This window comes from Chelonia mydas, chromosome 26, assembly GCF_015237465.2.
Source record: "Chelonia mydas isolate rCheMyd1 chromosome 26, rCheMyd1.pri.v2, whole genome shotgun sequence".
NCBI lineage: Eukaryota > Metazoa > Chordata > Testudines > Cheloniidae > Chelonia > Chelonia mydas.
In genome coordinates this window covers 7313468-7329388 of record NC_057859.1, presented here as the reverse complement: position 1 = coordinate 7329388, position 15921 = coordinate 7313468, and the positions used below count along the sequence as shown (strand labels likewise).

General features: G+C 44.8%; 2 protein-coding genes across 3 annotated transcripts in view; one reads left to right on the top strand and one right to left on the bottom strand.

Annotated features, from left to right (window-relative positions):
* Positions 1–52: 52 nt before the first annotated feature.
* On the top strand, positions 53–6733 carry GNRH1 (gonadotropin releasing hormone 1). The gene is made up of 4 exons (XM_027827833.3): positions 53–1591; positions 2161–2302; positions 3784–3879; positions 6639–6733. Exons 1-4 carry the CDS (start codon positions 1512–1514, stop codon positions 6678–6680), a joined length of 360 nt encoding a protein of 119 aa, XP_027683634.1. The 5' UTR covers positions 53–1511; the 3' UTR covers positions 6681–6733.
* Positions 6734–7066: 333 nt separating this feature from the next.
* Positions 7067–15921, bottom strand: part of DOCK5 (dedicator of cytokinesis 5) — a 132456-nt gene continuing 123601 nt past the window's right edge. For both annotated transcript variants that reach the window (XM_037886154.2, XM_043536224.1), the window contains one exon: positions 7067–14186. In XM_037886154.2, the coding sequence (XP_037742082.1) occupies positions 14085–14186 (102 nt within the window). In that variant the 3' untranslated portion in view covers positions 7067–14084. The remainder of the gene's footprint in view (positions 14187–15921) is intronic.

Genomic DNA, 15921 nt, shown 5'->3' with positions numbered 1-15921 from the left:
GGTGGACCAAGGAAAATATAAGCTGGAAAAAGTCTTACTTGCAAGTGAAAGGCAAATTATGTTTTGTGTACTAAAAGCGTGAATGACCAGACCTTGAAAAACGCAGAGCAGACTTTCAAGAGAGCTAAGTTCCCTTTTAGGCATCATAATTCAGAGCCAGGTTTTTCAAGAGAGTTCAGCACCTGGCCACTGGATCACAATGGGAACTGGTAGGTCCTGAAGACTTTTGAAAATGTGGCTCCAGTTGTGTTTGCGGGGCAGCTGGAAATCTGGCCGTGTGTGTCTGCAAAGCCTATCTGTTGTTAATTTGAGGAAAGGTTTTGACTTCTAAAATACAAGAAATAAACAAAAACTATGCAAGTCCTTTCCTATGTTCTGTAACTTACCCCTAGGTATTATTTCACTTACTAAACCATTTTAACAGCTTGATTAGTTGTATCAGCAGGAGTCGTGTGTTAGCCCTTCCTGTTGAGATGTTACATTAGGAGAGAAAATTGCTCTTTTCCCAAAGTAAGTAAATCCTCCTTAAAATACTTTAATCTTTATCAAATTACTTTTTAATCCGTTAATCTGAAAGGGGAGAGGAGGACTGTGAATGGGCTACTAAACACGAGGGCTTGGGTATTTCACTACTTACATGCACAGTGGGGAGCATGGGAGCAAACAGCTGGATAAAAATTCATATTTTTGCAGCAAAGTTTGAGTTTAACCCCTTGTTATTGGCGTCTATCAGCATATTTATAGTCTGCAATACCTTTCAGCTCCAAAAAGTGTAAAGGTCACTGCTTAAAGGCATCAATATAGTTTGTTATTGCAGTAGTACCTAGGAAGCCCAAGTCCTGGACTAGCACCCCATGGTTGTAAATGCTGTACAAACACACAACGAAAAGACAGCCCATGCCCCAGTCTAAGTAATATAGTTGTCTACTGCATCATCCAAATTATACTTTCAGTTTTATAGAACCAAGAATCTCAAAGCACTTAAACATATTGACCACATTTTCAAAGTATCTCAGCACCCAATGGGCATTCAACGTACTGAGCATTTTTGCAAATCTGCCTGCTTGTTTTGGTGCCTAAATGGAAGCTGAGCGCTTTGTAAAATGTGGCCCTTGAGGTCTGATGTACAGAGATGCTTGGCGTTTAACGAACTGAATTCCTTGTACATTTAAACTGTTGCACACAGTACTGGTTGCATCTCAACGACTCCAAACTTACCCAGGATGTACTTTCTACTTAAAATAATTAAGAACCATTGAAAAGAAAAATGAGGATTTTCCCTAGGGAACCTCCGATTTATGGCTTCTTAAAAGAAAGACTGTTTATGGCTCTTAGTGACGACACTCAGCTGAATTTAATAGCTACACCCGGGGTGTTCCAATTACATGCTTCACTTCTGGTAGGCTATAGCAAATTTAAGAACAAAATTACAGTCCACATGAGACCATTAAATTGTCACCTGCAGGGAAAGCTTCAGTATTAGGAGAAGATACGTGTATATAAAAAGCGAGATGACAGGTACAACAGGTAGGATATTCTCTGAAGAAGCAGAGTTGGAATTATTCATTCAGCAGCTCCTCTCATCAAGCAGGTAATGTACTTGAACCAGACCATGCATTGCATTTTGCACACTCAGTGTGTCTAGATACTTGACTGGGAAAGACTGCAGGGCATTCTTCAAGGACTGAGGTATTAGAAGAGAAACTTGATTAAATTGAATGGATCAGTTGCAATGGCCTGCTCCAAAACCCTGGGATCTAGACGATCCTGAAACTCTGGGGAGGTGTCCAAATAGTGCAGATGGCCCTTCTCTTTATAATGGGCTAACCCTTAATCCTGGAGTTGAGCACATCCAGATCTTTTAGAAATACGCTTGAGCTACAGCTGGATTTCAGGTGCATTGGGCTAGAATTTAAGATGCGTTTCGGAAATACAAATATGGTCATGGTTTTGTAGTAAAAGAATTGAGCCATAACCCCAATATACTAAACTGATTATTGAATAATCGGGTGTGGGGTGGGTGGGGGGATTTGTGACCCATGGATTCTCAGCAGCTGTTTGCAAGTATAGGTGTAAGTTGTCTTTTTATAGAGTACCCCCCGCCCCCATCTTTGTTCAGTCCCTGTACTATTTTTGCCTTTATATTTTGCTTTCTGGTAGAATGGAGAAGACCATGAAGCTCTTTGTAAGTTTCCTCCTGTTTATTCTGTCTGTGGAGATTTGCTTGGCTCAACACTGGTCTTATGGCCTGCAACCAGGAGGAAAGCGGGATGCTGAAAATCTGGTAGAATCATTCCAAGAGGTAGGTTCTTGGTTTTAAAATGACACTTTATTCATTGTACCTTTCCTCACATGCCCTCCGGAGGATGAGAGCAGAATAGCAGCCTGAGAATCTAAAGATACGTCTACACTGCAATTAATCACTCATGGATTCCTGTCAGCTGAAGGATTGTGGGCTATAAAACTGCAGTATAGACACCTGAGCTCAGCTGTCTACATTGCAGTTGCATAGCCCTGAGCCTGAGCCAGCTCCCGCTGGCCAGCTGTGGGTGGATAATTGCAGTGCAGACATCTAATACATTTTTTAAAACTTTTTGGAAAATTTTCATTTTAGTGAAAGAGGCCAGCTTGACAGCCCTGGAGACCCAGTTCTAGCAATAGAAGAGAGACAGTGGCAGCTTCCCCTATCTGTCTAAGCACTGCTGTGTGTTTTATTTTAAAATCGGAGCATCTCATGTTTGATGGGAGGGAACGCCTCTAAGAACGAGAGTTTCCAGTTTCAGCCAGTCCGTAACTTCTCTGCTAGTTTGTCAGCTAAGATTCCAATCAGCTATTTTGTGATGGCAACACTCGCTCCACTTGAGCTCAGGGAGGACAAGGAACAGCTGCCCACTGGTAACTGGTCACTGTAGCAAAGTGAAGCCTCGCCAGTGCGGCGCCTCCTGCCAGTCGTCTGGGAATTAGCTCTTTTCCAGTGTATGGAGTGCCTTCTGCAGGCTGGTATCTCGCCTGCTACTGGCTCCGTGTCCCTCTCGCACCCCGGTGCCCCTTTAGCTCGGGGTTCTGCCCCCAGCAGTAACCCACAGTCTGGGTCTCCCCTCCCAGGGGAACCCCCAACTCTCTAGCCCCACCTTGCCTCAGTGGCTACTGCCAGTCATCATCTAGCCCCCGCTCACTGGGGCAAACTGTAGCGTGTCATGGCCACTCATCGTTGGCAAGGAGGTCGGACCAGCTGCCTCTGCCTATCTCTGGGCTGCACCTCCCAGCCCCTGTACCTGCATAGGCCTTTACCAAGTCCTCAGTCTGGGGAGTGGCCTGGCTGGAGTGCCCCAGCTCTGCTCTGCTCCAAGTATTGTTTTCTCCCCAGCAGCTAGGTCGGTCTCTCTCCACAGCTCAAGAGAGGGACCTAGCTCCTCCCTGAGCCTTTATAACAGGGCCAGGTGTGGCTGCTTCCCCAGTCAGCTGAGCCTTTTCTCTCAGGAGTGGGGTAACTGCCCTGCTACAGTCACATGTTGGCCATTCGCTTGGATTCAAACTAGTAACCAGACCTGAAAGCCTTTGTCCGCCCTTTCCATTTGTCAGAGCCTTCTAACTTCTGTGATTCACCTATACTTTCAGGAGCATTTCTGAAACGTACCATAACAAAAGTGGGATAACACTGGTTCTCTGTAGTGGGAGGGAGAATGGTGAATTTGAAGTAGAAAAGCATGTCCATCTAGCATAGTAGTGTAGGCCTCTAGCAGAAGATTCTTTCCATGAGACTTGTATCCTCTTCTAATTCAGCTTGCTCGTGAAATGGAAAAAATAGGTGAACTGCAGCATTTCGAATGCACTGGCCCACATCAGCGCTCCATGCTTGGTGGTCTGAAGGGAGCTCTGGTAAGTAAAGCTTTGATTTATTATGATGGAAACTCAAAGGACCACTTTTTTGGGGGGAGGGTGTTGGTGTTTAGCAATGCTGGTTCTGTCTCTGCACCAAGTGAGAAAATAAAATCAAAGTCAGATAAATTTTACCTTCATCCCAATTCTATGCAGCATTCATAGTTTGTTAATCCCACAGCGTAACTCTGCCAGCTGAAGGATCAGGCCATATGGATGCTGCTCCCTCTAATGTGCACTCACTGTGGAGTGTCTATTCCGGTACAAGCTCCAAAGTAAAAATAGCAGAACCTTAATGAACAGACCAGCAGAGCGCCGACCGGCAAAGGCAAAGAAGTCTAGTGTCCAACCTAGAATTTTGGGCAAAGGTTTTCAGACATGACGAGGGGTTTTCTGTGCCTCGTTTTCATGTATCCAGCCCGTACTTTAAATAGGACAGATGCTCAGCACTGTCTGAAAATCAGAGCCTTTTGAGATGTCTCAGGAAAGGCACCTAAATACTGAGGCAATCAAAATCACTAGTCCTGTTTGAAAATCTTGGCCTTCCCATTTACCCACTAACTCTTTCCTTCAATCAACTGACTGAACAAATGCAAACCTCAGCTAGGAGACGGCCCTGGAAAGTTGCAGTGCTCAGAGGTTCGCCGAACATAGGGGCCAAACTCTGACTTTGCAGATGTGTACATAAGTATGCTTTGACTTCAAATGGGAACTGTATGTTCAAATTACTTAGATTGTGAACTCTTCAGGGCAGGGATTTTTTTATAGTACCTAGCACAATGGGGTCCTGGCCTGTGGCTGGGCCTCCTAGCCTCTACTCCAATACAAATAATGAATAATGATTTCTGGAAATATTTACACAAGGATCTTTCTCTTGTGAAAACCTTTATCGGGGAAGCGGAAAGAGCAGCCAGTGAGTCATTTGAATGCTTCTTACCCATTTAGGAGGAAGTCCTTTCCTTTCTTTCTCATAGGTGAAGGCTCACTAATTGGATTTTCAGGTTTGCCGACCCAAAATTACTTTTAAAATATCTTTGCAATCTTACGTGGTATGATAAAAGAAGGGTTTAATGCAGAAGCTCAAGAATTTATGCCTTAACTGTTATGTATCTGCTTCTCCTGTAGTATGTGTCATACACACTGTGGCCAGTGGACCACCAATTGTCCACAGCACACTTGCTACGGTCTGCAGTGAGCAGGCTGCTCATTTGGCGCTGGCTCCTCATTTCCAGCTGCTGAATGACACAAACTACATTCAATCTCTCCCCTGTATAACTTTTCCGTGTAACCAATTGTTGCAGTTGCTAAAGGGATGTTTTGCTAGTGGAAAGCAAGGTGATTCACACAAAAATGAGTGTGTCCAGAGGGGGGCGGGGGACACTTTCAGGGAGGCTAATCTCAATGGTTTTCCAGAGGAAATACACCTATATGCTAAAGGGTAGAGCAATCTCTTTGCCAGAGGTCCCCAAAGAGTAGGGGGAGGGCACAGACAGGGGTAAATGGGGGGTGTGCAAGATAAAATGTCTGCAGACCACTGCTCTGTGTAATTCAATCGTTGACTTCTGAGGCTGTCAATTAGTTGTATTGATACCAGACTTTATTCTCTAGATCCTATATTTACAGAACAGAGTGAGACGGAAGGATAGGCCAGTGGTTTGTGGGTTAGCATGAGAATCAGAATGGGATTCAACTCCATGCTCTGCCACGCTTCCTATGGGAGCTTTGGCAAGCCACTTCAGTGCCTAAATTCCTTTAAAATCTGGCCCTGTGGAAGCAGCCAGGCACCTAGTGGGATTTTCAATGGGAATTAGACATGTAGGCTCTTTTGAAAGCACCTATATACCTTTAAAAAGCTGAGACTCAGTGTCTTTGTAAAATGGGGATAACCACATTTTCCTACCTCCCAGGGGAGTTGAGGATAAATACCTTAAAGCTTGTGAGGTGCTTGCATACCTTAGTAATGGGAGCCCTATAAAGTACTTACTTACTTACAGTTTGGGAGAAAGACAGTATAGTTCCCTAGACTATATCAATAGAATCTCAGGCTTCAAGAATAATAGACGTGGCAAGGTAGATCAGTACCTGAATGGCAGACTAGATACTGCAGGAAGTGGTGCTGTGACAGTCCAGAGCTACGCGTAGCAGAAAGTAAGATTTTAGCTCTGGTAGTCTGGTCAAAGGCTAAATTTGTAGAGGGACACTTAACATATTGATACTTCAAATGACACTTCTTCACTACTTGTCCTAAGCTGCTGTTGCTATTCAGTGTTAAATAGTCCATGTTGCATTTCAGGGGTGGGCAAACTGCTAGATTAGTGGTTCTCAAACTTTTGTACTGATGACGCCTTTCACATAGCACGCCTCTGAGTGCGACCCCCCCCTTATAAGTGAAAAACACTTTAATATATTAAATGCCATTATAAATGCTGGAGGTAAAGCAGGGTTTGGGGTGGAGGCTGACAGCTCGTGACCCCCAGAGAGTCCCAACCCCCAGTTTGAGAACCCCTGTGCTAGATGGAGGAGTGGGATGAGAGGAACTATTATAAATGTAAGGTAGGATGTACTGCACTCTCACCTGCATGAGCAGGTGGCAGAGATCTACTTCGTTGAGATTTGTGTGGTTCTGGCCCTCTTCCTGACGGAGACCCTCCATGCAGAATATTTTAGTATGGCACCTGGCCTTAAAATTCCAAACCAAGTAATTTTTTCCTTTTTTTTTTTTTTAAAAAAAATATCAACTTATACAATGTGTGTTACAGGCAGGTCTGATTGAAGGAGAAGCGGAGCGAAAGAAGATCTGAATTCATGAAGGCAAATGGAATAAAGGACCCGTTACTGTAACATTTCAAAGCAATGATTTAACTTTAAGGTCTGACTTTTGTTTAGATTACAATGTCATGTGCATAAATGTTCAAATACAAAAACCACACAGAGATGTTGGGAAAAAAATTTTGGGTGGAGTATAAGATAAATGACCGCTTGGGGTGACGGACCGGGCTACAAGAGACTTGGATTCTACTTGCCACTGACCTGCTGTGTGACTTTTCACGTGTACAGTGTCTAGCAAAATGGGCCCGTTATGTTTGTTGGGGCCTCTGGACGTTAGTGTAATACATCGAAGTTACCTACTATTAAACAACACACAATTTCACAAGTCCATGCCTGGAAGACATTTAGGGTGTTTTTCCCCCGGTTTGCTCCATCTACATTTATTTAAAAAAATATTTACAAACTTTACAACAGTAAACACACTGTTTTCCAAACACGTACATTTATACACCTTGCTTTACAGTCTCAGTAAATAATATGCTATTTAATCAGAGGCACAGAATCCCTTTTCCAAAGCTTGGCTCTGGCCCTGTCTTCAGAACCAGTTGAAAAGCTGTGTGTATGGGTGAGTCAGCTGCAGGGGGATATGAAGCTACTTGCAGCCCACAGTGGTTTTAAAAACTTAAATAATCAAGTCAAGTACCTCCAAGGAATCAACCTGGTCATGTTATGCCGCAACATAAAAATAAGTTTCCCCGCCATTCAAGAGGAACATATCCCCTACTGCTGGTATTAAGTGGTCATAATACCGATATCATTAAGTAACACATACAGGGAGACAGATCAGGCCAATATCATCTGTATATGTTAACGGTATGTGGCATTATGATCTTAACTCAGTTCGCCTTAGGCTATTACGCTAGTGGGACACAATGGAAGCTGAGGGCAAGTCTATACTACAAACAGGGCATCTACCCCTCTGTGGCCCTGTGAAGATGTTCTAAGCCAACAGGAGAGAGCTCACGCATCAGCTTAGTTACTCCACCTCTGCCAGAGGTGGTAGCTACGTTGGCAGGAGAAACTCCCCTGCTGACGTAGTGCTGTCTATATGGGCCATATAACTTCATTGCTCAGGGGTGTGGATTTTTCACACCCCTGAGCGACACAGTTACACTGAAGTGTGTAGTGTAGACCTGGCCCGAGTTAGGCCAACACTGGGCGTGTGCATTTGAAAGTCACTCCCTTTAATGTCAGGAGATCAGTTTGACCATGCTACTCAGGTGTTTTCAGGTTCCCCTGGAATCTTAGAGGGAGGTTCTTGCGGGGCAGTTACATAGTTTGGTCCACAGCTGTTGCTGGAAATGAAAACAGCGACATATATATGATAGAACAGCTTTTAACAAACAGCTGGGATTGAAACAGGGAACCAGCCGTAGTCAGGAATGTTTTCACTACCCCCCCCCCAAAAAAAAATTACAGTTAAATTACAGACATATCAGTCTTTTTAATATTTCCATTTACAATTATAAAAATAAATAAGGACAGTAAGTCTGGAGCAATGAATCCTACATTATCACTACAAGCCTAACTCACAGTTCATTTGTGGAAGGTATGCTGGCTGGCACGAAGTAGGAAAGTTTATTAGACGCAAATTTTCCACTCCTCCTCGATAGGCACGGCTGCATTGTCTGCCACTGCTGCGCCCAGAACAGTTTTCACTTGAGTCAACCTCCTTTCCTAATCTAATAATCCACTGAAAGGGAAACGTGCCCATTTCTCCCCCAGGCATGGATAAGAACCTGTAATATTTTAAATCAAATTTATCCTGGCATTACAAATTTTAATTAAAAAGCACCCAAAAAGCAAGGGTCACACAAATTTCTCAGTGGAAAAAATGTGAATAGACTAGCAAGGCCAGAAGGGACCATTGTGATCATCTAGTCGGACCTCCTGTATAATGCACGCCAGGGAACTTCCCTAAAATAATTCTTGTCCGAACTAAAGCAGATCTTTTAGGAAAGCTGCCAATCGGGATTTAAAAGGTTCTGGGACTCGAAACCTAACACTCATTTTGAACAGCGTAGCTAGGAAGTGAGATTACGTATTTATTTCAATGCAGACTGGATTTTTGGTTTCCAGGTTTGGGTTTTTTAACGGTTACGGTCAGCACAGAAGTAAGCTTTCATTTCTGCCGTGGACTGATTATATCATGGTGGGGCTTGTTTTTTTGTCATCCTTGGGAGAGACTGGGTAAAATTTTCAAAAGCATTCCAAGAATTTAGAAGCCTAACTCCCCTTATCGAAATGGATTTAGGTGCCTAAGTCTCATTTACTTTCCATGAAACTTAGGTTTCTGAGGGCCAGATTTTCAAAGCTATTTAGGAGCCTAATGATGCAGATAGGTATCTAGTGGGATTTTCAGAGATGCCAAGTTCCCACAGATTTAATCCTTAGATGCCTAAATACCTTTAAAAATCTGGCAGTTAAGCGCCTCTGTCTCTTCTGAAAATGGGAACAAGGCTCCTAAATCACTTTGATACTTGAAAATTTTGCCCCTTGTCTTCAATAGAGACAATCTGAATTATACCAGCTGAGGATCTGACCCCTTGAGCCCAGTCAGCAATACACCTCTAAGGAAACAAACTTCCATTCATGAGCATGTTTTCCACTCAATGAGAAGATAGCGAGTAGGAGAGGCTAAGACAAGTTAGAGACAGATTGAAGACATCGCAAAAAAAACCTCCCCCAACTATTGGCCCCCATCCTCAAGTGAGAGTTTAAAGATGAAGGAAATACACAGTACCTCTCAAATCCTCCGCATCCTCCTTATGCACCAGCTGCCCTGTCCCCCTCCTGTAGAAGTGAGGTCTAAACAGGCCAGACGACAGGCCATCAAGAAGCAAAGCCTGAATTGTACAGCCAACGCATCAAGGCAAACCGTAAGGAAGTTGTCAGGCAAGTTGGTGCCAGGGAACAACCTGTTTAAGAGCTCAACCCATAATGAAGGCCAAGAATCAAAATGTGGCTTGTATCAGCCACAGCTCCACAAAACAACAGCAACAAAAAAAGCCTGAAGCTTCTTGAAGTTCAGAGTCAATAGACAGAGCTTCCTACAGCTCTCCTGTCTGTGTTAGCCTTAGGTGATTAGTTTAGCCGCTTGGTAACTCGGGTGTTAGTGCTGTTGAGTTACAACAAGCAGGAGGGAAAGTAACTGCTGACAATCCTAACAGTTAGCCGCTATCTCTGGATGGCAGAGTTTTAACCCCTTACATACCAGGTACTTTGTCCATCAATCCTCTCCGTACCAAGGCTGAAAAATGGGAAAGAACAGGAATTTAAAACAGAGGTGGAAGGAGGAAGTGTTGCTAGAGGTCAGATTTGGATCCAAAGTTCGGGGGTGTCTGGATTGAGGTTTCGAGTTTGGCTCATTCTAGAGTTAAGGCTGCAAAGTTCTTTCCAAATTTGAGGGTTGTTCAAATCTGGGCTTTTTGATCAGGCCCATTTCTCCTCTTACATACAGTTGGCAAGCATCCAAAATATACCAGGCTAATGGAGTAGATCAAAACACAGAGAAATAAAACTAGAGATGAACCAGACAGTACTGCAATATCCCTGCCTAGCTCTCTTACTCATGGTGGGAAAAGCCACTTGCTGTAGTTCTTGCAAACATTCATGCTTTCCGCCTGATATAAAGAGCGAGGGGGAAATGTACCATGACATCCATTTTGTGCTCGGAATATTCCCTCTTTTGCAAGGAAATTAAGTAAGTATGTGGCTGATACTGACTGATGGGTGGAGGACTGGAAAAGTGACAATTAAGACAAGGTGAAATATGCACGCACGCTATTCACTTGTACCGGACCCTACAGTCCTCGCTCAGACAAAATTCTTATGGACTTCAGTGAGGGTTCTGAGTAAGGATTTCAGGATTGTGTGCGCACGTGTATCAGGGATGGCAGGAAAAGTCGGGGCTGGGGGAAGGAACAAAAAAAGAAAACCCTGAGGTTTTCAAGTCAAGCAATGTCTGTGTCCAAGAATGTAATGTGGAACTGACAATCTCTGTGATGCCCTGAGGATTGGAGGCAGGGGTGGAATATGGTCAAGATGATCAGAAAGGTTTTCAAAGCTTTCCCTGGAGAAGGCAGCTGCCCAAAAGACAGTTGTGTGTGCACTATAGCAAACACAGCTGTAGGCATATGTGATGTGACTGCAGTGTGACTTCTAAAATGTCTCCAACTTATTTTGTGATGTGAATCTGATATGAGCTTTTAATGAATGCAATCTGTTTAGGGAGCCATACGGGCAGCACAGTGAATGCAGTTTCTGCAGGTTTCTGTTTTCATCCAAACAGACACCAAAGAAACATATTACAGAAGATCGGATAGTTCCAGTCTGAATAAAAATAATTACAATAAGATTCCTGTACTATTGGACAGTGTTTTACTTAGGCTTAAAGGCCTTTTGTTTTTCAATGAGGTAATGAAACTAGTTTGTATAGCAATAGCAAGAGAAATTATGTTGAAATGGCCTATGTTAAAAATATGATAAATGTTTTGAATATTGCAGGCCACATCCTCAGCAGTGTTTTCAGTGGCTCTATATGATTTAAACCACTGGAGGATCTGGCCTTCTAGTCAGAGATGGTCCCGAACCAAAGCTCTGCTCCACTTGCAAAGTTTGGCTCCAGATCTGAATTGCCACCACATTTGCAGGTGGATCCATTGCTAGGACAGGGCTGAACCAAAATCATCATGAGAGGCATAAGGATTCAGCAATCAGAACTTAGCAGAAGGGTTTTTGATCCAGTCACACAGGGTATGTTTACATTGCAATAAAGACTCAGGGCATGGCTGCATCAGCTGACTTGGGCTGTGGGGCTATAAAATTTCAGCGTAGATGACTGGGCTCGATCTGGAGTCCAGGCTTTGAGACCCCACAGTGGGGAGGACCTCAAAGTTTGGGCTTGGGCTACATTCCCAGCCCAAACATCTGCACTGATATTTTTAGCCCTGCAGCCCAAGTCCTGGGAGGTCATGTCAACTGACCCGGGTTTTGAGTCTCGGTGCCATGGACTTTTTATTGTAGTGTAGACATACCTTAAGATACTTGGGTGATGATCATAATATACAAACCGAGACAGAGAAAGGGAATGCAGAATATAGTCCACCTAGTTCTTTCATTTGTTTTGCAGAGCTAAAAAGAACAAGCACACATTTTAAAATTGACCACAGCTATTCAGATCATCATGTGACCAGAAAAATATGGACAGAGTTCAGAGCGATGAAAATGAGCAGGGTGCTGGAGAGACTGATTTATGAAACAAGATTACAAGAGTTATGATAATGACCTACCTATTGGGACAAGTGATGACGAAGGGCCTGATCCAAAGCCCGCCAAATTCAATGGAAAGATGCCCATTGACTCCAGCGGTCTCTGGATCACGCCCTGAGGGAGGGACCGCAAAACTGGTCTACATGCTTTTGAAGGATGTTGACACCAAGCAGAGAAAGGAATTATTTAGGGTGGCAAGTGGCAGTATAAACAGGAGTAATGGAATGAAGTTATAGAAGGGAAAATTTAGACTATCAGGCAGTGAAAACTTATTAAACAGAATGCTGCTGCCGTCCACTGAAAACAACAGAAGAAAGGAATAACTAATTAAGAGAGAAGAATTAGAACCAATTCCATAAAATATCCCTAAACAGCATAATTGTCAAATTCACCAAACACAGCCCACAAGGAACCGGAGCAACCCAAGAAACCAGAAACTTCAGGATGAACGGCCCAGTCTTTCATGTCCCTCTCAGGCCTAGGTGCGACTCATTTGAGTTTAGTGATTGTTAAAAGTTAGGCCAAGCGTTTTGTGTGCAGAACACAATGGAAGCTCCCAGACAAAAGGCACAAGGAGAGTTGCAACAACAGGGTACAGTAAGGGGGTGTGTTTGTGAGTGCGTGGATTGGAAGGTTGTCGGCCAAGAGTTCAACTGGGATTTGAAAAGCTAATGGTTATTGAGCTTGGGTTACGAGATTCAGATGTACATCTATACTGTGATAAAAACCAAGTCTCAGAGCCTAGGTCAACTAGGGTGACCAAACGTCCTGATATCAGGGACTTTGTCTTATATACACAACTAACCCCCCACCCCCATCCCCGAAAAAAAAAGTGTGCTGATTTTTCACACTTGCGAACGTCAACAGTGTAGATGCTTGGGAGCCCGGGTTCCGAGACCCTCCCCACTCGTGGGGTCCCCCAGAGCCCAGGCTCCAGCCCCAGCCTGAACCTCTGAACTGTTATCTTATAGCCTCGCAGCCCAAGCCCCGTGAGCTTCAGTCAGCTGACCCGGGCCAGCTGTGGCCACGGCGTGGGTCTTTCCTCACAATGGAGACAATCTCTGTCCTCTTGATGAGCTGCCCATACTGATAACTGCAACCTGTTAATGCTAAAGCAACGAGTACCACAGGAGAGAGGACTTTTTTGCACCATTGTTCAATTATTTAAAAAAAAAAGGCGGGGGGGCGGGGGATGTCGTAGTGTATTGTGTCCCGTGGGCACACAGGCTGAGTAGGTGGGACAACACAAGCGGAGCATCAACGGCTTTGCGGTATTCAAACAAGAATCAAAAGCAAAGGTCTGAGGCAGCGTTGGTGAACCCAAACTCTCCATTGGGAGTGAGCTACCACCATTGTTGGCCCAAGTGTGAGCAACCTGCCCTCATCTTTAATACACGGGGTGACCAGCAGAGACATTGGGGTCCTGCAGGTGATGTTCTTTTTTGCTCCCAGCAGGTCTCAGGACACACTCAGAACCTCATGAGGCCGCTTGAATTGAGGAGGAACATCACATGTTAGGACCCGTCGTCTCCCGGGGCTGCATTTCACAGATGGGAATGACTGTAATCTGGTCCACTCCGTGCAAATCAGGGCACCCTTACTCCCACTTGACCCTCCGCCCCACTGGTGGGGCTGCATAGGTATCAACGTGTAATGCAAACATGCTGGGGCAGTATAAGAAGTGTTTTGCATGGACATGGCTTGCCTCGGTTTAAGTGCTGCTGCAAATCCTTTTTTACACCAACGTGGCAACTCTGCACAAGGGGTTTGCACTGACGCCGTTACACTTGTGGAACCGCCACCAGTACAGACAAGCCCTTTTGGGGTACGACTCTCAGATTTCTGGTAACACTGCCTCCATTTTAAAGCTCACCGAGTTCCCCGTAGGGCTTCGTGTCTTAATGTGTGCAAGGAAAATCAGAGGATTGGGAATGCAAAGTATATACAGTTCAAGTGGCTTATTTTGGAATTACCTGGGGAAAACTCCCAGGGAAGGGAATGGAAGATGGGATCACCAGTCTTTAGGGCTGGAAAGAGCCAGAGTGTCAGAAACAGACAAGCAGCCCATTTCACTCAAGGTGTTAGAGGGTACGCAGAGGGAATCCTTATTGCAATCCCTGCTCCGAAGAGACGACGCTGGACTTCCTTGCTTTCGGAGGCGGAGGGGGAGGTTTGACTTCACGTCTGCTGGGCAGTGGTGGGGCAACCTGGGAAGATAAAACACATAACCATAGGGGTGAGAAGTTCTGCTCTACCAGGCAACAGACGTCTAGATGGTGCTGCAGTCCGGGCTATTTATTTCAGGATCAAATCCTCCAATTCCACTCCAAATGGAACTTCTCAGCACCAGACGATGGAACACAAGTCTGGGAACCAGTACATTTGGGTTCTGCCTCTGACTCGCTGTCTGAGTTTCAGCAAATCTGTGTGCCACAGTTTTCCCATCTGCAAAATGGGGACAATACTACAGTGCTGGAGCCTTGAAATACCACCTGTCCTGATGGGTGCACTCCACTGAGTAACACCGCGGGCCTGATTTTCCATTGAGCTGCAACTTGTGTGATCATTTGCACAGGTGCAGCGAGGGCCAAGTGGGTGTAAAATGCTTCCCAGTCAGAATGGTGGCATTTACATCTCTTTGCACTCCTGCAAATGACTGCACATGGTGCAAGGAATCAGTGAATCACGCCACAAGTTCCAGTACAAAAGTCACACCCTTCCTGCACAAGGAACGGGATTTTGAAGACTGTCCCTTGGTTTTGCACAAATTTGCACTCTTGGGTTCTTTGGATTTTTCCCTTCAGCTACTTTAACCAATGCACATGAGCTGTTAAGGGAAACATTTGGAATAAGACAGACCTGAAAGAAGGTTGGGTGAGCAAGAGGCCACGTGGTCTCCTCTTGCTCAGCCTAAACTGTCTGGATTTCAAACTATTTAGAGAAAATAAAGGAAGGGTTAGGTGGGGGCTTTATGACTTAAAAAGCAATGTGCAGAAACCCTCTGGTGAAATACTTTTACAGTCTCTCCTTACGGCCCTCTGAGTCAGTCCCGTTGCTGCAGACCAAGGTCAATGACAATGTAGTGAGCAACAGCATGTTAGTAATCCGTTTTCTCATAAGGCTCAGGGAAAGGGAGCTCTTCATTAATCCTCTTGCACAATAACTCCCAGCACTCGCACGGCTCTCGCACGTTTCCTGCAGCCAGACCACCTCGTGCAGCAGCGCTGCCCCATGTCTCAAGCTATGTCAAGTCAGACCAGGTCAGGATTTGCAGAGGAGACCTCTAAGGCATCCCTAGCAGGACATGTTTTGGGGGATTGCATAGGTGGCCCTGTCGGTCAGAACTGAAGCAGTCCCATAGTATGATGCTGGGGTACGTCCCAGCCCTGCGAGAGGTGCCATCATTTGGAATCGATGTAAAACTGAGGCCAGATCCACTCGTGGCCTCTAAGGCTACTTCTACGCTAGCAGCGGCAAAGACATGGCTGATGCGTGCCAAGTGCCGAAACAAGCCGGTACGTATTCAGCCTGCACTATCGCTACTGTGGCTGCATGGAGCGAGTGTGAGTATGTGCACGTGGGCACAGAAAGCCCACCCCAGCTCATCCAGTAGACACAGCCGAAATATCCCATTTTCATTTTTTTTAAAATCAAGAATGGTATTAAAAACTCAGTATTACTGGCCAAATTCCAACTCCGGGTATCACACTACTCCTCTCTAAACTTTCTCTGCAGCTTTGATTGCACAGGGTGTTCTTCCTTTTCTGTTTCAAAGGGATATTCAGGGTTGCTAGGCATTGTTAAACAGCTGCTGTGTTCCACTCCAGAGGAGGCTGCATTTCCGTGCAGGATGAAAGGATCCTTCGTATGGATATTAGCTAGCCTTGTAAAGCACTGTCATATGCTTTCCAATAAAAGGCACTACAGTCGTACACATTGAAG

Coding starts and splice junctions, on each gene's coding strand:
- GNRH1 (XM_027827833.3), top strand. CDS start 1,512: ATGACAGGTACAACAGGTAGGATATTCTCTGAAGAAGCAGAGTTGGAA. Junction 2,303..3,783: donor TGGTAGAATCATTCCAAGAG/GTAGGTTCTTGG, acceptor CTTCTAATTCAG/CTTGCTCGTGAAATGGAAAA. Junction 3,880..6,638: donor GTGGTCTGAAGGGAGCTCTG/GTAAGTAAAGCT, acceptor TGTGTGTTACAG/GCAGGTCTGATTGAAGGAGA.